General features: G+C 42.3%; 1 protein-coding gene across 3 annotated transcripts in view; it reads left to right on the forward strand.

Moving 5' to 3' along the window:
* Positions 1-23,487, forward strand: part of DIP2C (disco interacting protein 2 homolog C) — a 272,627-nt gene that overhangs the window by 142,835 nt on the left and 106,305 nt on the right. The window contains exons 3-4 of one of the 3 annotated variants that reach the window (XM_072327844.1): positions 3,080-3,247; positions 12,127-12,237. In XM_072327844.1, coding sequence (XP_072183945.1) covers positions 3,080-3,247; positions 12,127-12,237 — 279 coding nt within the window. The remainder of the gene's footprint in view (positions 1-3,079; positions 3,248-12,126; positions 12,238-23,487) is intronic. The other 2 variants (XM_072327842.1, XM_072327843.1) reach the window with 2 other exon arrangements.

Consider the following 23,487-nt stretch of genomic DNA (forward strand, 5'->3'; position numbering starts at 1 on the left):
AATATTTTTTTCTGCATGAAGGAAAATTGTTTTTTTGTCAGGCTGCCCCTCTGCTGCCATCTGTCACATGGCAACAAAATGTAATGGAATATTGGTGGGAAGGTTCAACCTTTGCTGCCATGTCTCCAACATCTGCCTCTGAGATTGTGGGGCAACATCATAAAGTAGGAGGCATTACTTTAAGAGTACATTAGCTAACTCCATAGCAGAATGGTATTTAGGGGCCTTTGGATTTCATTTGGCATGCTTCACTCATGGAAACTCCACAAAAGACCTCAGTGTTACAGAAGACTTTCTGAAGTGATAATTCCTGACTTGTGGATGACTGTAACATACACTAACAGTTGAGAGCTGTAAGAAGCAAATCAAATCAGCAGAGCTGCAGTCCCAGAAGTTCAGTCATTAAATTTGCAGATATTTGCTGACCAAACTATCAAGCATACAGTATGTTCTCATGTCTACACTTAGATGTACTGAGTTATGGGAAGACTTTCACAGAATCACAGAATCACAGAATTTTTCAGGTTGGAAAAGACCTAGAAGATCATCTAGTCCAACCATTACCAATACTTCCCAACTAAACCATATTCCTCAACGCAACATCCAAACGTTTCTTGAACACTCCCATGGTCGGTGACTCTACCACCTCCCTGGGCAGTGCATTCCAATGCCTGACTACCCTTTCTGAGAAGAAATACTTCCTAATGTCCAGCCTGAACCTCCCCTGTCGCAGCTTGAAACCATTCCTTCTAGTTCTATCACTGTCTACACGAGAGAAGAGGCCAACCCCCAGCTCACCACAACCTCCCTTCAGGAAGTTATAGAGAGCTATAAGGTCTCCCCTGAGCCTCCTATTCTCCAGGCTGAACAATCCCAGTTCCCTCAGCCGCTCCTCATAAGGCCTGTGCTCCAGACCCCTCACCAGCTTCGTAGCCCTCCTCTGAACACTCCTCTTAATCTGTATGCCTTCCATTAGACTTCTGGACCAAATGACTTGCCAAACAACTATTCGGTCTGCAGTGCGTAACCCCAAAATAACAGGTTTTGTCTTCCTTTCCAAGCCTAATAAAAAAATTAAAATGGGGAAAGGAAGATCTGCTACCATGTTGCTAGCAAGAAGAAGAAAATACTCGTTCTGTATTCTCCAGTCTACCATCCTGTTCCATTTTGGATTTTACCTTTTTGTTTCTCCTCAGGGAATGTCTGAGATTCAGAGATCTTGGAATAGTGAATCAGGGCAGGGAGCAATTTTAGTACACAAATTCACCCAGCTGAGAGCGGTGCCGAGACTGCAGCAGGTTCCAGGGCCTCAATGTCTTTCTTGCAGTGAGGGGCCCAAAACTGAACACAGTACTCAAAGTGCGGCCGCACCAGTGCCGAGTACAGGGGGACAATTACTTCCCTGTTCCTGCTAGTAACACTGTTTTTGATGCAAGCCAGGATGCCGTTGGCCTTCTTGGCCACCCGGACACACTGTCGGCTCATGTTCAGCCGTGCATCAATCAGTTCCCCCAGGTCCGTTTCCTCAACACAGTCCTCCAGCCACTCTGTCCCAAGCCTATAGCGCTGCCTGGGGTTGTTGTGGCCAAAGTGCAGGACCCGGCATTTGGTCTTGTTAAACCTCATCCCGTTGGCTTCGGCCCAGCTCTCCAGCCTATCCAGATCTCTCTGTAGGGCCTCGCTACCCTCAGGCAGATCGACACTCCCAGCCAATTTGGTGTCATCTGCGAACTTACTGAGGGAGCACTCAATGCCCTCATCCAAGTCATCAATAAAGATGACTAAAATTCCTAAAATTCCTAACAGTAATCCTCAACATAAGGTTATGGTTGGTACCAGTGTTCACTTCTACAGCTAGTTGTGCATTTCTTTATTCACAGAAGAAAATACAGCTCTTCCTCCTGTGAGCTCATTGTCTTTTGGTCAAACAGTAGACTTGTCTCAAACTGCTGAGGACTCTTCATGCACGTCATGATGAAAGAGAGAAGGTGGAGAACGTACTGAGGTTTATCTTTCAAAGTCTCTGTTGTGATATTAAAGTTTTCCAGCAAACGGACAGCAGAGAAATCTGTATCACTTCTGTAGCTTCAGTAATTTGGAGAAGTCATCCCTGATGAAGTAACAGATCTAGCACTATTGTAAAGATGGAAAGAAACAGAGTGAATGTTTCCCTCTGTACCATTTCCCAGAAAATCTTGCACTGGGGATGTGGGGATGAGTGAAGGAAGATTATGACAGGAAGGAGAGGAAAAGGCTATTGAAATATTGTCCTCTATTTCCTTGTACACACATTAAGCTCAATCATTTAGCTCATGGCTAAATGAATTACTGTGTTATAAAGGAAGTTATTGCTTCTACCGTATTAAAGAATTTTTCTCCAGAAACTGATATTATTTGTGCTTGATCTTCGCTGTCTTTGTAGTTTTTGTTTGTTTTGTTGTGTTGCCTTTTGGACAAAACCTGAAACTGCAATTTGGTGTTTTCCTTCTAAGACCTTACTCACCTGAGGTCCCTGTTCAGTAGGAAGGGGAAGATGAATCCTTTACGAGAAGAAATAGATAACAAAACAGATGCTACCTTAAGAAAGCATCTGCTAATATCTAAACAGTCATACGGGTGATTAAATTAGTCATTTGTTTCTTTGTTGTAATGTGTTTTGATGGGGAACTGCAAGAATATATAAACTTTGGTCTTAGCTTTTGTTGTTAAAAAGGAGAAGCTGAAGAGAGATTTTCAAACAGTGTGGAAATTGGCACGGCTCTTCTGCAGGGATTGAAGATCCCGGGGAAGGGCTGGGATTTGTGTTCTGTGACTGCACCCAAGGAACTTAAGGAAATCCAAAGGCAGTTCCCCTCTGTTTGGACATCCAAGTCCTCTTGCTGCACCTTTGCTAACGTTCCTAACGCCAATGTTGGCAGAGTGGAACATTGACCTCATTGGCTCCGTGAGCGTCCTGTAGTGTCTGTGCGTGTGTGTGCGTGTGTGCTGTACTGCATGGGGGCAGCAGCTCCATTCGTTGCTGTAACAAATGTAAAAAAAAACTAAACGTGAATTAATTAGTTTTTTCAACTTGTTACAGCAGCGAATGGAGCTGCCGCGGTACGGTGTAGACTGCAACACAGTGAAGGAGCTGCCAGAAGAATGCTCCGCACTGCCAACATTGGGGTCTGTGACATCCGGGAAGCGGCCGCTAGAGAGAGAGCAGCCAGCACGGCAGGAAACCGGCCTCTCTTTTATTTTCGTTTTGGTGAGCACAATGAATGTATCTTTTTTCAGTCCATATCTGTCTGTGAGCGTGCTTCAACTGGAAGTCTCTGGTAGAGCACTGGAAAAGTCCAAGTCCACCAGAATTAGAAAGAAGCTGTAAAAATCTGAGCACTCCAAGTTCTGTGCGGTTTCTAAGTAGAGACTGAAACTCTGTGAAAACTCAGTAGAGTTCTGAAACTCAGCAGAGTACTGGAAACTCCAGACCTTTCAGAAGCAGGCCAGCATCTAGGAGCAGGCACCAGGCTGGTAGAGCACACTGGTGGAGGGACTTCCTGCAGGGCTGTGTGTCAGTAGTATGGGCAGATAAGACACGGTCTCAGCTGTGCCTCTACAACTGTGTCCTTCAGCAGTTACACATCTTGCCTTCTGGGGATGTCATAGAATCATAGAATGGCTTGAACTGGAAGGGACCTTAAAGATCATCCAGTTCCAAACCCCCTGCCATGGGCAGGGTTACCAGCACCAGCTCAAGCGGCCCAGGACCGCATCCAGCCTGGCTTTGAGCACCTCCAGGGATAGGCCAACCACAGCTTCTCTGAGCAGCCTGTGCCAGCACCTCGCCACTCTCTGAGTAAAAAAAATTGCTTCCTAACATCTAACCTAAATTTCCCTGTTTGCTTTAAGGTTTTTCCTCCTTGTTCTGTCATTATCAGACTGTGTTGGTCATTCTGGTGGCAGGCAGATTCCTACTCCCTGAGCTTGTAGCAGAGGATTAGTAGGTCCCCAAGACAGCAGATTTTCTCCTGCCAGTCATGTGGGCATGTGGACTCTTTCCTTTGTGCTTACCATGCTCTCCCAGAGCAGACCTGACACAGTGTTAGAGGTGGGCAGAAGGAAAATAGAATTTACAGTTCTGTCTGGGTAAGGCACACCTGTGAAAACACAATCCCTTTGAGAAACCCTTACCCTCTCATTTTCAGACAAATTTGCTGTTGTGCTATAAAGGAAATCCATATTGGATTCAGACTGTGTTGTTTATATTACTCTACACACACATAGAAGTGCATACATATATCCATATACCAGAGGTCTTTGCTTTGCACTCATTGGGATGCTATCATGTTAGAGAAGGAAAGCTGCTACTTTTCAGGAATTAGTATAATCCTAATTCAGAAGGGGAAGATGTGCAGCCATGTGGTTGATGCTCCATCAGGCGATGTGGGAGTGCACTATTAAGGTTTCTATTTTAGACAGGAAAATCCCAGGGAGTTGGTTGTCAGACATGCTACGCAGCAAATACGCCGTGAGTCTGACACATGGGGGACTTGCTGGATCCACCTCACATCTGCAAGTTGGCTGAGCAGTGCATGCACTTGTAGGTCTGACACATCCAGATGCTGCACAGACTGCACATATGCAGAGGACATTTGTGCCAGCCCAGCCAGGCTGTTGAACATTCAGGAATCCAAACTGGATATGCTGCCTTTGGCAATGGTAATGGGAGAAGGGACAGGGGGAGCCTCTTTTTTTCTTTTCCATTAAATTCCCACCTGCTTTAACTTAAGGAGACCAAATCACAGCTTTCTTTTCTCAAAGCACTGGCTCTGGGATGTCAGTTTGTAGCTGGAGACGTTCTGTGCACAGAGTGCTTTTTCTTTTCTTAGCATGTCTGTATGCCAGACATCTAAAAATAATGAATAGTGAATCTGGACCCTTTATCTGCACACGCATCTTGGTCTCTCTTGTGACCTTTCTTTTACTGTCTCTATAGAGAAGCCCTGACAGCCAAGATCTGAAAGAATAACCACTTAAACAAGCATTCATTTCGGAGTACTTTTCTGAAGATTATCTTGATTAGATCAGTCAGTTCTGGGTAAAATAACATGTGGACAGATGCATGTGTGCTATTAGGAGAGACCCTCCCTAAAAGAAAAATAACTGAATTACCAGCCTTCCTCATAAGTTTGTGGGTTGTTTTTTTTGCCCAGTTTGCAGTCTTTTGCTAGGAAATTTGATTATTCATTCACAGAACAGAGAGACAGTGTTGTTATCAATTAAGATTTGCTTCTAACAGCTTAAACATGGGTGGTTCATTCCCTCTTAATCGAGTGGCGTGTCTACACCAGATTATTTTCAGTAATTTCCCATCATTGATACCACCATTGTGGCTCTATTTGTAGTGTAGCCATGTAGACCAGTCACCAGCACTCTTTTTATCATTGCTAATAAACCTGTGAGATGCAGTGCTTAAAAGGCACCTGCTGCTCCTTTTGCTGGCCTGGAGACAGAGTGCTGCATCTCCTGCTGCTGGAGCCCCTACAGCACTAGTGCTGCAAGGAAATTTCAAGCTATGCAGTGTAGAGCAGATAATATGCTCCCATAGAAGGTCCCCAAACTTTATGAAACAATTTTCTGTAGAATAATAGGAACCATTTTATGTATCCTCTGTTATTAACGAAGCATATTTATGCATATCTGTAGTATGTGCATATAGTTGCGTACTATGTGAGTGTGTGCCTCCATTTACTATTCTTGCTGCTGGCACTTTAGGTACTGAAAGTAAACTTAGCAATTACAATTTCATTTTCTCTTCCACAGACATTATTTGGATTGCAGAGATTGCAAGGAAATGTTTAAACAAAGCTTGATTTTAGAACTGAAAAAATCCCTCATGTCTTCACAGTATTAATAATAAGCAGTGTTGTGCCTTCCTCATTCTCAAAGATCTCAGCAAGGGAGAGCCATGACGGGGCATTTCAAAGCACAGGTGTAGGCTGACAACATGGATCTGGTTGTAAAGCGAAATACGCATTTTACAGTTTGTGGACATGGTTTTGAAAGTAGTACAAAGATGTTTTAGAGATGTGAAACCATGGCGCTTAGGTTAAGGCTTAGTAAATGATGCTTGAGGAAGTGTTCTGGTTTGAATTGATGGATTCCTTGCAAGGTCTTGTTCAGTTAAAAGAGGGAAGTTCTGAGAGCACCTGAGAACTACCCCTTGGTGCTATCTCTTAAAGCTGTGTTGTTGCTTCCATCTTGCCATGCGGACTGAGAGCCCATTTATTATTTTAAGCATTCTTTGTTTTGTGTTGGCATTTCTACTTTCTATCTTGGCTCAATCCAGTGTGGGCAATGGAAAAGAAAGAAAACAAATACACCGTTACGGGCCTTGAAATTAAGCTCAAGTATGTTGGAACAGGGCAGAAGGAGTGAACAGAAGCATGCAAAGAGCTGGCTGCCATTGTCAAAATGCAAAACTGCTAGACTTTACAACAGTGCTCAGGAGGGACAGATCTGCAGCAGATTTCTTTTGTTGACTGCTGAAGGAAGGATGTTCAACTGCCTGCAGTGTAAACTGAGCAGTGCATTGGTAAATTTCTCCCATAAAAGCCTTCAAATCTAACACTGAAACTTTGGGGCTGACATATGAAAGTTGAAATCAAACATCATGTGTGAATTGTAGCAGTGATGTGATATCCACCATCTCTGAGAGACGTTGTTCAGTCTGGAGAAGAGATTGTCCCAGGGAGACCTGATAGCGGCCTTCCAGTACCTAAATAGGACCTAAAGGAAAGGTGGGGAGGAACTCCTCATCAGGGAGTGCAGTGACAGGACAAGGGGTGATGGTTTTAAATGGAAAAAAGGTAGATTTGCATTACACATTAAGAATGAATTCTTTATAACAAGGTTAGTGAGGCCTGGGAGCAGGTTGTCCTGTCCTTGAAGATACTCAAGGCCATGTTGGATAGGGCCCTGGGCAACCTGGTCTGTTGCGAGGTGTCCCTGCCCATGAAAAGCAGTTGGAAATGGGTGATCATTAAGGTCCCTTTCAACCCATTCCATTCTGTAATTCTGTGATCTGTTATCCATGCTAATTTTGTACTGAGGGCTTAACACATACAAGGAAATGCCGGAACGCAAGATGGAGATTGTAATAAGGAAAGAAGAAGATAGACTTCAAGTATGCATGTTGTTCAAAACCAGGTACGGGAGTAAACATGAAATCTCACCTCTGAAAGGTAGATTGTTGATAAAACATATCTCATCAGAAATTCCATCTTCTCAGGGTTTATCTAGCAAAAGCTGGCATACCTTTCCTGTTTGATTTTGGGTAGTAGTGTCACCTTTTAAAACTTCTTTGGATTAGGCTGATCCAGTGAATTTATTATTTCTATATACATCAGATGGGAAGAGTGAAATGCCATGCTAAGTAACAAGTTCCATGGGAGCAGTGTGACATTTAACCTGTTTACAGAATACTCGGTGTGTTCATCTCTTGGCTTTGCTTTTAAAGCAGAGTCAGCAGCCATTGCATAGAAGTCCAGGAAATGTTTTGAACTGAATGTAAATACTGTTTCTTAAAGCTGCATTGCAAATACTGTTAACCTTCCTTTCCTCCAGCCCTGGAGTTACTGGGTTTCCTCTACAGCTTTTTCTCCTGGGTTATACGCTGTCAGCTGGGTTTAGAACAGTGAAAGCAGCCTGAGTATAGAATGCCTTCTATTTCATATCAATTAGACATTTCAGCTCTTAAACATTTTCAGATTCAAAATATTGACATGGTCATAGAAATATGGGATACATCAAAGCAACCTGTCAGCTGTCACTGAGGAAACCCTTGTCCTCTGCTGGAGAAAGCCATGCAGTTATGGCAACATCACCGGCACACAGCACTATAGAATCACAGAATGGCCTGGGTTGAAAAGGACCTCAAATTCCTCAAGGACCTATAATTCAACTACAAAGAAGTAATAAAGACTGGAACGGATGAACAAAGTGATAAAGACAGAAAAAAAGGAAGGAAAGAGGTGACTGAAATCTGTTTCCAGCTGACAGCTTTCTGACTTCCATGCACGTAAAAATGAAACTATCCAACTTGCAGTGGTATGCTTAAATAGCTTTCCTGTGCCTCTTATATTTTCAGTTAAATGCACAGAAGTTAGGATCCAGCATGCAGATTAGGACTTGAAGACTGATATATCTGCATTAAGTTGTCTGCCTATGAACCCGGTATTTGAGCTTCCATTCTTATGTGAAGAGACACAGTTAATTCAGCTGATGAAACCCAGAGAGCTTTTCAGCTTATTCTGAAGCAGATACCTCCCCTGACCACCTGCATAGATTTCAGGCTCCACTGGGCTCTCTGAGTTGCATGAACACAAGTGTCTACTACTGTTCAAGATTCCCTAAGGTATTAGAGACAGCTACACAGGGCAAGCATGTAAAAAACAACTTAAAGGGGGCACATGAGATCCTGGTCAAGGCAGGTATCATATTCAGTGACATCTGATAAGACTCTGGGCACCTCTGTTTTGACTCCTGAGTCCTAGTCAAGGTCTCTGTTTTTCATTATGGGAGCTCAGCTTAAGCTCCTTCTTGTAGACACCTAAATATAGGTGTCTTAATCTGCAAGCTGAATCCCACATTAGTGGCATTAGATAAATGAACTAATGCTCACATTAAGAGCATGGCTGTTAGCACCAGTGCATCTTCTAATGCTTATGTGCAATATGACGAGCACAAAGCACTGGCTTCCCATTTTTTATATAAAATAAATGTGCTCGAATTCTTTCTAACTTGAAATGAGTCAGTCAGTGCTGCTAATTGTTCTTACCTTTCTAAGTCTTGCTAGCAGCAAGGATGTGGTGGCCTATGGCATTATTAAGAATGATGCGGTTTTGACAGTGATTGGGATTGTGTCTGTCTACAGGGCACTGGGGTGACACTGTCCTTTCTTTAATGAAAGCCATTCATTGCTCTGCTGCCTCCTTAGATTTAGGAATTGATCCAGGTATGAATTCACAAGGCCCATTACTCCACCGCACGCACTGATCCACAAATACGTTTCGGTGAGGCTGCACTTCAACAAGCATTAGCACTTAACTCAAGGACCCTGTGTGCTGCCTGTGAAAGCCATCAATTTGGGGGTTTTAGTTATGTTCAGAATTCCAAGTGAAAAAAAGATGCTTGTTACTGCACCGTATTGCCAGAGCCTTCATGGAGGTGAACAGTTCAGCTGTTAACACTGCTTCGCTATTTATGGCAGCATTTCTCTGAGTTCATGGCGTTCGTTGTTCTGCATGGCTTTTACTTCTACCTATCGCTCAGAAATGGCAGCCAGTAGGTTCCAGCTCCTGCATACCTTGTCTTGCACAAGGGAGCTGCCTCAGGGAAGGTGTGGGTCCCTGCGGTGCTTGGCAACTCCAACCCTTTCTGTAAGGTTTCTTACTGTCTCTCTAAGTGCAGCTATGCTTTGTGTTTTCACACAACAGAGAGCTAAGTACAAAGGGAAGTCTCCCCATGGAGCGGCTGGTGTAGAACTCTGCTTCACTGCAGACTTAAATTCTGTGAAGGGGGAGCCATACTTGCATGTCCTGATCTGAGTAGAAGTTTATTTGCTGCTTTTATATGGATGGGAAAGTGGGAAATAAAGTCATCAAGTAATCCCCCCAAAAAGCAGAAGCTTTTTGTTGCTCCCACAAACCTTGTTGTGTCCCTAAGTGCAAGCAAACCAGTGCAGCACGTTGGAGTTGCCTCATTCCTAACTGTTAAAGAAACTCTGTTACTGTCTTTAAAAAAAAAAAGCACATGCAGAGTAGGAGGGAGGTAAACTAGTGCAAAGTGTCCAAATTTGAAGATAAAATGAGAGTTTTCTGTATCTCTAGAAAGGACAAGACTCTGGAGGGAACTGGAGCAGGGCAGGGCCTTTCCCAGTTGGGCAGACCAGACCAGTATCATTGACTGGCTGGTTGGGATTTCTGCTGTCACTTGTAATGCCTGGGTGAGAGGCTGAGGCTGCGCTGCTTTTTTGTGCCCTGGAAAAGGGCTTTTTTCACAGCCTGCAGCTGCAGAGAACGAGACTGAGACCACTGAGGTGTCTTACAGCTGAATGGCCAGGAGAAGGAAACCAGGGCCTCAATGTATTCTGCCCAACAGCTACAGGTCTACCTGAAAAAGTCTGCCTGCTACAGAAGTTGCACATCTTTTTGATGCTTTTCCTCACAATTTAGCTCCCTTCATTGATTCTAAGGCCTATTGTCTGTGACTTTGTTGTTGGAAAAATGTATTTAGTCTTGGTTTTTTCCCTGATTGTGTTGTACTTCAGTAGCAACACCTTATAACCTTGGCACATTCTTGTCTGCATGCCATTGCCATACACCAGCAGTGAAGCTGCTTTCTTCACCAAAACTCTGAGACACAACAGCAATTATAGATGTGTGTCTTTGGCTGTGATTTGTCAATATTTTGTAAATATATCTGATTTCCAGAAAGTATCTCATTCCTGTATACAACGAGACTGGCATTATGGATAAGGACCGAGATGTGGTTAGAACCTTGTACAGACTGAAGCATCATTTTCTGAACATTTTCAATCAAAATTAATTCACGTTACTGTTTGTTGTTGGTTATATCGGTGATTCTCGTGGTGACCCCGTAAGGCCACCAGTGAGGAGAAAATATTCCTTCAGAACAATTTCAGTGCTTCAGAATTTATGTGCACGTACTTGAAAGAATGTAAAGACTTGAGAGCAAGTGAAATTATGCAGCACTGTGGTGAAATTGCACAGTGCTGTAGTGTGGAGACAGAACAGCTGAATGAAGATATTTTATTTGAATTAAGAATATGAATTATTAATCGCAATCCGAGTAAAAGAACATTTATGGATTCGCTCTGCCTTTTATCTCCCAATGAGATTTTACTTCAAGTGCGCTTTCTAGGCAAGCAGGCCCTTCTCCATGGGATCACAGCAGACTTGATGTATGTGATATCCCAGAGATTTAAGAGAGGGGCTGTTTCTCAGCTCGATTCCTGCATCACAGGGATGCACAGCACAGTGCTGACTTTTCTAAGAGATGCCTTTTGACACTGAAGTGTAATTAAGACTCGTGGAAGTCAATGTGGCATATTTTTTTTTGGTCTTTATTCAACATAAAAATTCTTGATTCCCCAAAAGTAAATTCTTATCTCACCCCAATAAACAGGCATTAAATAGTTCAGAAATAACCACGGACTGTTTTTGCATTGTGCTTTAATAGAAAAATTGAGCATGGCTTTGTTGAATCCAATTTCAATTTTTAATCATCCCTTTGAGCTTAGTTATTAATCATTTAATTAATTCTAACAGATCTTTCCTACCAGCAGCTCTAAGTGCAAGATGCCAGTTTTACTTCTGGCCCTACAGTTACACAGTGTGTAACTGCTTTTAAAAGTTTAAAAGAAGGCAAAAAAAAAAAAAAAAAAAAAAAAAAAGGCAAAAGAATTAATTTTATTTTTTTAGGGTCTCTTGTTTTTCTTTTTTTCTTTTTGGTGGGATTTGTTTGTGTGTTTGTTGTTGTGTTTTGTTTTCCCTCTGTGACTCACAAGGCCCAATGTTCTGATTTATGAGATCTAAGCTATACACGTCGCTTACTGGGTTTGTTTACTCAGGTTGTTCTGTGGAAGGGAGAGAACTGGGTGGTGTATTGTACCACTGTTACATATTCACATTTGTCTTCTTTTCCTATTGTTTGTCTGAATTGTTCCATCTAAGTAACTCACTTCACTCTTCTGGGGAGGCTGTGAAGGAGAATTAGTTTCTGGAAGTGTCTGTATAACAATGCTGCAGTTATACCACTGCTGTCTTTGAAGGAGCCTTCAAAAAATACTTGTGCTATAAAAAAGAAAATTGTAAGGCAAAGAGATAAATGCAAGGTTTAACTCTAACATACTGGATGTTTGGACCTAGTATAAGGAGATGCTGCAGGTATATATTATGTCTGAATTATTTTCCTTTTTTGGACAGAACAGATTGCTACCTAAGCCTGGTTTGGTACAGTTACTGCTTATTTCCTGGCCTTTGGTAGCTGAAAATGCCTCGCTATTAAACTTCTGTAATTCAATCAGAATGAGCTTTGTTTATTTATTTATTACTAATGCAGGAGTGGACCAGGCATTACCACAAGAACGTCGAACTCCGGTTACTCCGTCCTCTTCCTCCCGATATCACCGTCGCAGGTCCTCAGGGTCACGGGATGAGCGCTACAGATCGGGTGAGTAGAACTGAAGGGCATAGACTTGTGAAAGATAGAAGTCACTGCTTTTGTTCCCTACTCTGTTTAAAAGAATTCTGTTGTAAACTCTTGTAAATAGCTATGCACGAGAAGTACTCATCGTACAAATGAAGGGACACTTTCCAAGCACAGAAGGATGGATTTACAAAGCCAAAGCATATCTGGATTTTTGTCTGACAAACAGCAATGTGAAGAGAACAAGAAGGGTTTCTAGGGGCCTGTAAGGAGCAGAAGGAAGACTGGGGAGCATGTGGACTCACAGCTGAATGGAGCAGAACAGTGGGTGACAAAGAACATTGAAAAGGGCAAGACATGTAATGTCTTTTTTTTAACCTTATTCTCTTATTGGTGAGATTTGCTTTCAGGGATCCAAGGCCCCAGAGACTAGTGGGAAAGACCTGAGCAATGCTCTGTGAAAAGGGTTCAGGACAGGGAATATTCAAACAAACTGATCATGTGCAAGGTTATGGGACATGACAAGATGCACCCAGAAGCGTTGAGGAGCTGACCAAGGTCATTATGAGGCCTCTCTTGATTCTTTGAAAGCAAGCCTCTGTTCATTCTCTGGAATGGCAGGTAGGAGAATCTGGAGAACTACAGGCCAGTCAGCTTTTCATCAGTCTCAGAGAAGGTGACAGAACAAATAATAATGGAAAACATTTTGAAATATGTGAAGGACAAGAAAGTGATTAGGAGTAGTTGTCATGGACTTATGAAGTCCCCTTATTACGTTGGTCAATCCATGATCACCAATCTAATATCTTTCTCCAATAAAATGACTACTTTGGAGATTAAGGAAAGAGCAGTAGATGTTGAGTGCCTGGACTTAGTAAGGCTTTTCACAGTATCTCCCCTAGCATCCTCCCTGATAACTGGTTAAGTATGGACTAAGGAGAGTGAGGTAGATTTCCTGTGAATGGGGTCAAAGTCTCTTTGCAGTGTCCCTCCAGTATATCACAGAGTGAAAGAAGAGACTGTTATATAAAAATATAAAAATGGGCTCCCAAACTTCTTTAATCTTTTAAGGCAGAATGTGCTTGTGCTACACCTTAATTGACTGAGAGGTTAGAGGTCTCAGCTGTTGTTTAAACTGCTACAGAGACTGTTGCAGTACAGGTGCCCTTCTCAGATGGTAGCCAGACAGCAGAGACACATTTTCTGCTACTGCCTCTCTTTCAGTTGTGGAGTAGCAGAGCAATGGACAGCAGCACTCATCTGCCACTGGATCCTAGTGACCTGTGAATCAAAAGCTGGAGAACGATAGTTGGGGAGGTCATGGAGGAGTCATCTCTGGAAGTTCTGGATTGTGTTCGAGCAGGGAGACATCACTTGCTGGACACAGTCAGACTCATTGTGATGACACAACTGGAAAGCTATAGAGAAGTCCTTATTAAACCTTTTATAAGATATCACTAGTTCATTTCATTAGTCAGAAAGCTTGCTAGTCTGACTTAGAGGAAAATTGAATGATAAATGTTGGATAAGAAACTTCATCTGTGTGCAGACTACTCTGATAAATATGAAAACTCCCTTCTCCCCTTGGAAACCTTGAGTTCACACTGTAGATGCTGCCAGTTTTTCTTTGATTAATGGCTGTGTGATGTGCGTAATAGTTCCTTGATGTATAAACTAGAAGCTTCTCCTACATTATGCTAAAAACAGTCAACGCAGTGCTTTTAAACAGATGGAAATATTATTCTTGGAATTGTCTAGTTCATGAACCCATGTCCTCAAAGCTCCAAGCGAAGATGAGTTTCAGAGGAGTTCTGTTAAAAGAAATATATGTGTTTGTGCATGGAAAGGATCTGTTTGAGGTATGCTTACCATTTGCAAACTAAGATTTTGAGTCAGTCTGGGGATGGGCAGGAGGAGCCGTGGTGCACATCCCTGTGTGCCTCTTCTGATGCCCAGCGAGGCATGTTTTTGAATTCCTACATTGATATTGCTGTAGGACATGATTCCTCAGCAAGCCACCAAGCTCTCCAGCAAATTGCTTTGACAGCTACCAAGGCCTCATTCACTCAGAAGAAAACTGTACACAGCAAACCTCAATACAAGTAAATGTAAGCTTCCATCTCAATGTGGAGAAGTTATCAATTCATCACCTGTATGATTAGTCTTTGAAGAGCTTGACTAAGATAGAATGCAGTGTTCCTATTCTGGATTATGCTGTCCACTTCTATACATTGCCCTGATACCAGAAGTCCATTTCTTTTTTGGTTTCGTTTTTCTCTTATTGCAAATTATGAAATGGTAAGTCAGATTTCTTTCTGGTTGTCTTGTCTTCAGATTCAGATTTGCTTCAGTTAGAAGCCTTTGTTTAGCTTGTTGTTTTGCTGTGCTTAATTCTTCAGCATCTGTTCTCTGATCAGATTCTGATTATTCGATCCTAGCTGTTACCCAGTTACTTGTTATCATTTTTGACACATCTTCTTGGAAAGAGCCCAAAACAAAATGAATGTACAGTCTTTAACAAATAAGTAATTCACTTCTAGGAAAACATTTCCCTTCCTTAGTTTTATTTTAAGTTTTTGTTGTTGTTGTTGTTTTGTTTTTTGTTTTTGTTTTTTTGGCACAACGTATTTCAGTTAACAATGAAAACAAATCCTCTCCTGAAACTCTGATCAAAGCCCTTTTCTGTCTCTTCTTCTTAAGATTTTCCTAATTGGAAATCTGACGTCCTGAAAATCGTCCAGCTCTCCTTCCATGCCTTTGCTTTTTACATAAATTTAGATGCCAGCAAAGATTATTTAATGAACTCTCTTTGGAGACTCAAAATCATTGCTGCCACTAATACCACCTTTAACTCATTCTCTCTTATTATGGAAAATATCAGGCTGTGACATTTTCCCTTTTCAGTCCTTCCTATTATTGTTATTTCATTAGCAAATTTTTTAGCATTATAAATCTGAAAAACTGATTTCTCTGATTTTTGTATTCTAAATAAATCTGAGCTTATGGAAGTTATTTCTTCAGTAAGCGTTCACAGTGTGTTCTGTGTTGTAAGGTGGTTTTATTTTTGAATTCTGCCAATTAGACCATTGGAAATGTGGTCTAATCCCTTAAAACAGGAAAGTTTTTAAATTCCCTGACTACATTTTATATGGAAGTGATGCTGAAATCATTAAATTCCATGACATTATCAACTTTGATGGTTTGTCAGATGTCTAAAGAATTAGATCATGACATAAGTAATTTAATCAATTCAGGCTTGAAATATTTATGCAAGTATAGCAGCTAGTTTAGCTGATGTTAATTCAAAAAGATTTAGGTTATTTTTAACTATTAAATATAAAAATTCTCCCACTGTTTACCCCCACAGAAGCAGTATTTGAAAAGGTTTGCCAAATGTAGATCATGGCAGTGTTTGTCTCCTAGCAGCTGCTGTTCCTGAGCCTGTGCCTGTACTATAGTATTATGTAGGGGCTCAAGTTGGCACTGAAGCCAAATGTTTCCATAGGTTGGATCACTAATTTCTGACAAGAGATCTTTCTGGCCAGTGACTTTTCAGGCAAGAAAAGCCAATGAAGGGAGGACTGACTTGCACTTGACTTTGGCCTCTTTGCAGAATAGATGTCAGCATTTGGCCCGATGTGGCTCAAGTTACATGACTCTGCAAAATCAGGCACAGATTTAGAAATAGCAGGGAAATAGAATAGTTCCGTTGAAAGCGCCCACCAAAGATATTTGAGTCCAACTGCCTGACCTCTTCAGGGATAAAAGTTAAAACATATTAATTGGGGCATTGCCCAAATGCCTCTTGAGTGCTGGCAGGCATAGGGCACCAAACACTTTGTTAGGAAGCATGTTCCAGTGTCTGGCCACCCTAATGGAAAAATAAATTCATTCTGATGTATGAATCTCCCTTGCACAGCCTTGTGCCATCCCTGTATGTGATATCATGGGTTTTCAGGGAGAGGAGACCGGCACATCTCCATACAGAGAGGAAAAGTCAATAGGAGTCATGTAGATGTAGCCACAGGCAGACAGACAGCTTCATTTCCTTAATGTGGTTTAAAAAGTAGGTTTCTCAACTGCTTTTGGAAGCTGCACATCCATGGATTTGGTATAGTGCATTGAGATAAGGACATATGAATTATGCAGTGACATAAACAAGTTGGGAACCTGAATGGCTTAACTTTCGTGGTCTTATCATGTTGTCTAAATGCACTGTGTCAAATCAGTAGTTTACTGAGATTTATGGAGGATGTTGGCACTATGTGTCTTCCTTACAGTCACTAGAGACCTGCTTGTTCCCTGTTCCTTCAGTGAAGTCCCTTAAAGGAGAAATTGAAGCTTCTGCCACCATTATTTAATATACCATGGTATGAGCCATTGTGGTTTTGGAGGGAAGGTCACACTGATTTGGTGCTTAAAATGGTCATCTGTCAGCTACCCCAGAGTGGCCCTGCTGCTCGAGTTTGACCCAGCTTTACTGCTGTCTGAAGCAGAGCTGGGCTCTACTGCCACATAAAGGCTGCAGCTCAGTACAGCAGCAGCTGCATAATGTGATACCCCATGGGCAAAATGGGCATATCCTCTTAATTGGAAAAGCTTTTCTTGATTGCAGTGAATCTCCATCAGATTGGTGTTGTTCAGAGCACAACTCTGTCAGAGACCTTCTGAATTTACTTAAGTCCACTCCAGGGAACAAGGATGTTACTGACCCTCAGCTGGGTGTTCAGTACTTGGAGAAATGAAAAGTCAAGTTCATACCAACTTCATCTTTCCAAAGGGATCTCCCTGTTACCTTTACATTATGCTTGAGCAAAAAGCCTTAATTCTCCATCCCAGTGCTGAAAGCCAGGTACCTTCTTGAATGCTGGAACCTGTCTTATACAATTTCTACAGTTGTTGCTTTTCGGTTAAAAATCAAACAAAAAAATATGACATAAGCACACAAAGTCTATGCACCCGTAATAATGTGAAACCAAAAAGATCCATTATTACATGATAGGAAATGTAACGTAATATGTTCAGATTCACACATATGAGATGGTGTCTCTTGATTCTGCTTTCTGCTGTAGAATTCTGCTCTGATGAGATGAGAGTATGAGAGATGCATTGGGCCAGGTTTGTTAAGTCTCTTGTTTCTCATGAGGTCTCTAAGAAAGAGGCCTTGAAGATGTCCAGCATTTTGCATTGCCTGGAATAACTGTAGTGCTTAAGGCAAATGAGACCAGTGAGCTCTGAGAACTGATGTTTGCAGATGTCAGAAGTGATGTGAGAAGAAGCAGCGTAGCTGAAATTGCACCGCTTGCGTCTCCAGGGTCCACATAATCCTGGACTGGAGACCAGCAAGTGAGAGCACATGTGCTACGTGGATCACATGGACAGACTGTAAAAGGCATGCACTGGATGAGCATAGGGTTGGGAGCTGGGATATAGAGCGCTGTGAGAAAGACCGCGTGTGGAATCAGCACCTCTCAGCTGGTGTCCTAGAGGAAAGGCACTGCTGCTGACAGGTGGTTGTGGCACCCTGACTCTTAGGAGTGAGGATCTCCCTTTCATGCACTCACTCATCGTGAATTTTTTTCCCATTCACTCAACCTCTGAAGACAAGAAAGAAAAATACAGTCTGGTGCACCGTTCTTGGAGGGTTGCCAGTCCCTGCCCCAGAGATTCCACCACTGCGGAGAACAGTTCATTTTCCAAGCTCACTCAGCATTTCTTTTAAAAAGCATCTTAATATAGGAGATTTTTGGAAATATTGCCAAAACAAATGCATCCTAACTACAGCTCTGTCCCAGCTCACATTCCTGAGCCACCTTTCCCACACTGCAGTTCAACAGGGAAAAGACTGAGCAGCTTATACTGAGCATGAGATCATTAAAATTCAACGCAAATCGTTCCAAGATAGGGTTGAGGGGCATTTGAAATAAGGGAGTGAGCAATGAAACTACACTCCCTGTAGGCTCCAGTCCTAGAAGAGGGGTTGGCAGCAGAGCCCGAGGTAGCTGAGCTGCTCTGCTCTGTGTGCTTTGGTACACACCTGACCATGAGGTAAGCGTGTGCATGAGCTGCAACAAAGGTTGTTGTCTTTTTGCATGTTTACAACTTGTGGAGGTCCTAAAACATATGGGCAGTTGATATTTTGCATTTTTGGTAGGGTGCTCAAGGTCTCATTCTGTATTCTTTGTAGTGAAAAGGAAAAAGTTAAAACAGAAGACAAAACCAAATTACTGTATATGAGAATATAGGGCTTGTAGGGCATGGTAGAAAATAGAATGGAACAGGAAGATAAAAGGAATTATTTTTATTGAACCACTGCCATTTAACAATACTCCAGAGAATAAGGAGGGAGAAAAAGATGATGAATGTACTATGTGTCAAGGCAGGACTTAATGTATATATTAAGGCTGCTCAGCATAGAATGAAAAATGTATTAACCCTTCAGGTGAGTAAGAGATACTGGGAAAAGTTAATCTTTACTGTAGGAACACTTAATCAGAAACTAATTTGTCTCCTGTTTGATTTAGTTTGTTATTAAACTTAATTTCAACCTACCACTCAATCAGGGGAAAAAACAGGTTGAAAGCAAACTTTGGCAAAGATGTAATTCATATGGCCATGTCCTTGCTTTTGACCCAGCAGAAAAATTTGTAAGGATAATTGCAGAACTCCTGAGGAAAATTACTCAAGGATCTCCAGAGAGAAATGAATAGAAAGTTGATTTACTTCAGATCACATAATAAGGGGGCCTGAGCTGAAGTCACTATATGGAGCTGACTTCCAGATTGCATTACAAATGCGATAATAAATACATGGAGGGATGGAAATTATTAGTGGGCGGCTTGCATGTTTTTTTATTTCACTTACGATTAAAGTTAATATAATTTTCAGTCTCAGAGTTTGGAGAAAAAAAACATTTTTGAATCAACTTTTTTATAATACCTGAAGGCTCCAAAGTCAAACAAAAACTGTGCCCTGCAGCAGAACTAGCAGTGGAGTCATTAAGAGTTCAATCTTCAGTTTTGTATCCTCTGTTTGTGTCAGATAACCTTTGTATTTCACGATGCGTCCGTGCAGCTTTCCCAACTGTATGCTCAGCTTTTCTCTTCCACCCAGAATTATGGATTAGCACTACTGCCATCCAAACTGCGAAATGATAGCCACGCTTCTTCTTCACAATTAACCCTTCTGAGCACACGACAACATAAGTTTCTAGTTTCTTCATATGTGCCTGTAGTTATTCAGCTGCAGCTACAGGATCCAAATTTGTGGCACATCCCTTTGCCCAGCCCAAAGTTTCCTGCACCAGTGAAGTTTCTTTGCTGCAGCACCCCTTGAAGAGCCAGGCCTTTATTGTGGTACATTTGTGGGAGTACAGGTGCTTTCTAGAAAGCTGATATTTCACTGTCGGAAATTGTGTAGGTCAACAGAATTTGGCCCAAATTCATGACAAGTCAGCAGAACTTCCCTTCTCATAGCCTTGTATCCCACATTCCCAGTAAAAATTAAGACCCGGTATTAACACGGCTTAAATATCCCAAAGGCTGAAACTTACTGAGATTTTCTGAAATGAAAGCAACAGTTTGTTTCTGTCAGTATCCTCCACAGCCCTCGTATAAGTGAATGTCTTATTAGAGCAGATGTTCCTGCGTTCAGTTGGGTATTCACTGTGTGTGAATGCCATATTTGAGAATTAATGGCACACCTGCTTGCAGCTGGAGAGAAATGAGGTGACACACTTTTCAGGCTGTGTGCTTTCCTATCTTAATGCCTCGAGATATTGTGAATGTATTCTGACACCATTTCATTATAGCATCACCTGTAGCGAAGATCCTTCGTTATAGAGACTCACTGTCACATTCCAAGGAGTGAGATGGTTTTGCAAGGACTGATCTGTGTTGGATGGAATCAGCGATTGTTGTGAAATCTCTTGCCCTTTGTATGCCTGAAAATGCAGCCAGTGCTGTCAGCTCAGAACAGTCAAAAAAACAAAGCCTAACTGTAATCTGTTCTGATGATACCACGTTCACCATGTCTCACCCTGTTTAGTATGTCCTGATTGCATTTCCAATAGTTGTAGCTTCCAAACTGTATCTGCTCAGAGTATTTACAGACCATGTATTAGGAAATGAATTCTCAGTGTGTCCCTTCGTTTCCATGGCAGCTACAACAAAGGTCTGATTAAACTCACAAGAGACTTTCATGCTTTCAAATACTAGTTTCCTGTAAGGCAGCAATTGCCAACCTTTCGTCTGTATAATTACTTCGCTTACTGTTGCTATACTTAGCATTGCCTTATCTAGAGCTTTCAGCCTTTGATGGTGAGTGTCCATGGCCTTTGGGAGGCTGATTTCTCATTGTCTCAATTGCCTTCCTGTAGTAACTCAGAAGCTGTTGTGATTCTTCTGCTGCAGTATGTTTGGGGAAGCATAGCTATCCTTGCTCCTCTTGCCTCCTGCGAGCTGCCTCTCTGCCTGTTCTTACAGCTGATGCAGCCCCAGGTGCTGGCCTCCCTGAAGCAGAAGCTTATTTGTATTTTCACTCATTTGTTCAATATCTGACTTTAGGGCTGATCTTTCCTACAGTATAAATAAGACATAAATATGTGTTTTATGTACATAAATAACCTCTTATTATAAATCATTTGGCATTCTAAACTCATTAGCACAGAGCATCAGCCTTCTTTATCTTAATGATGTGTCATTGCGTAAACGAGGCACCCTCAGCAAGTATGCAGTGACAAATGACACCAAGGTGAGTGATGCAGCTGATACGCTAGAGGGAACGGATGTCATCCTGAGTTACCTCAGGCTTGAGAGGTGGGCCCATGCCAACGTCACAAAGTTCAACAAGGCCGAGTGCAAGGTCCTGCACATGGGATTGCACATTCGATGAAAGATTCAACGTGAGCTGGCCGTGTGCACTTGCAGCCCAGAAGTCTGGCTGTATTCTGGGTTGCATCAAGAGAAGTGTGAACAGCGGATCAAGGGAGGTGATTCTGCCCCTCTACTCTGCTCTCATGGGACCCCACCTGGAGTACTGAGTCCTGTTCTGGGACCCCAAACACAAGAATGGCATGGAGCTGTTGGAGCAGCTCCAGAGGAGTTCCATGAAGATCATCAGTGGGCTGGAGCACCTCCCCTACAAGGACAGGGTGAGAGAGCTGGAGCTTTTCAGCCTGGAGAAGAGAAGGCTCCGAGGAAACCATATGGTGGCCATCCAGTACCTGAAGGGGGCCTACAAGAAATCTGGGGAGGGAGATTTTATAAGGGAGTGTATTGACAGGACAAGGTGAAATGGCTTTATACTGGAAGGGGGTAGATTTAGTCTAGATATCAGGAACAAATTCTTTACTGTGAGGTTGCTGAGAGCCTGGAACAGGTTGCCCAGAGGTTGTGAATGCCCCTTCCCTGGAAGCATTCAGAGCCAGGATGGATGAAGCTTTGAGAAGCCTGGTCTGTTGGGAGGTGTCCCTGTCTGAAGCTGGGGGTTGGAACTAGATGGCCTTAAAGATCCCTTCCAACCCAAGCCTTTCTGTGATTGTGTGATTCTGTGATTCTATGTTTGTGGACTATCACACACAAAGCAGGGATGCTGAGCATTCTTGGGTTCAGTGGGCCAGTCCTGTTCCCAGTCATGCCATTCCCTCAGCAGGAATTGGCTATGAAGGGAAAGGAAGAAAAGACAAAAGTAGCTTAAGGGGGAGGATTTGCATGAGACAAAAGGGACAACAAGATGAAAGGAATGAATTCAGATCACATGTAGATATGTCTCTCAGCAGTTTTATTCCCTCAGGGGTAAGTTCTGTGAAGGGTGAGATAGAAATGTAATTGCTATGGATCTGGAAAACCCTGGAATTCTGTTAGAATATCCTGCATCTGTACAGCTAAAATTAGGCAACAGCTTATTTTCCCATATTTGTATTTCTTAAACACCTGGTAATTGAGTAACAAAAATGACATTTTTTTTTTGCATAGCAGAAAAGTGAGCAAAGTATCATAAAGAGTGCCAGAGATTTGTAATTACTGGGAAGCTGAAGACTGGGGCAAAGACAATTGATGTATATTTAATCTGAGACACAGGTGAGAACAGGCTTCTGTTGTCCTCATTCTAGCAGTGCAAAACTACTAACTGGTCTAATTTCCTGTCTTAGAAAGAAGCAGGTCTGAGTGACAAAGTGGGTGCAAGAGAACTAACTGGCACAATTGCAAGCTCTGAGTTAAGAACAACAGAAGACACTTTTTCTTTGTCTCCTGATGTGTTTTATTTAGTGACGGTGAGGAACAGTTTTATAATGTGGGAATGTTTTAACAGAGCTGATGCTTACCATGAGAGGTGCACGCTGCATTGTGATCCCTGCATAACAGCTGCCCGGATCTGTGACCTGTGAGGCAGTATCACTTTGCTTACAGTGTGGTGAGCGTTTGACCTGCCTGTGGAGCAAATGCAGCTGAGGTTCAGAGCATTCAGAGGCCCTACATCTGGCACAAGTAAGGAATGAGATGTCCCTGTTGGAGCGTACAGTCAGGGTGATGCTCCCTACCAGGCAAGGATGCACGCTGTAGAAGTATGCTTTTCTAGCAGCTGTGGAAAACAAAAGGAGAGAATAAAGAAATACCAACACACGTTTAAATGCAAGAGACGAGAGACTTGTGGAAGTTTGCAAGGAATTATCAGGCAGTCTGTAAGAAATAATTGTTGGGTTGAATAGTGAACACCAGGTATGCTGCAGCAGCACAAGGTAGGCAATCAGCTTTCCCAAGCATGCCTCCTTGTTCTCTTCTGTTTACTGATTGGTTGAGAACAAACTCACAAATTGAATTCAACATATGGTTGGTCAACCTGAAACAATGGAGAACAATGGTAGATAAAGGACTGAATGGTGGTTCCTACTGCTGTAGATGGAGATGGTGGTACTTTTTATTCAGTGCTTTAGGTTTTCTTCTCAGGTGGGAACAGTAGAGATTTTGTTAGCTATAGGAGTGCTTTGAAGGGTCAGACCTGGAGTCATTTCCTCAGCTCTAACAGCATAGTTAGAATGTCAGACTTCTACATAAAAGAACATTTCACCTAAAAGCAATTGCTTTCCATATAGACCTGAGGCTTTTCACAAGGCTTGAGTGCAACTGCATCAAGGTGTATCTGTGTTTGAAACACTGTTAGAAGTTTATAAAGGGTGAGAAATTGTAGCACACCACCCTATGAGGAAACTGTGACTTCTACAGGCAAAATCTTCATGCTTACAGGGTCTTCTTTTTCAGGAAAAATTATCAAGAG

This window comes from Excalfactoria chinensis, chromosome 2 (assembly GCF_039878825.1).
Source record: "Excalfactoria chinensis isolate bCotChi1 chromosome 2, bCotChi1.hap2, whole genome shotgun sequence".
In the NCBI taxonomy this organism is placed as follows: Eukaryota; Metazoa; Chordata; class Aves; order Galliformes; family Phasianidae; genus Excalfactoria; species Excalfactoria chinensis.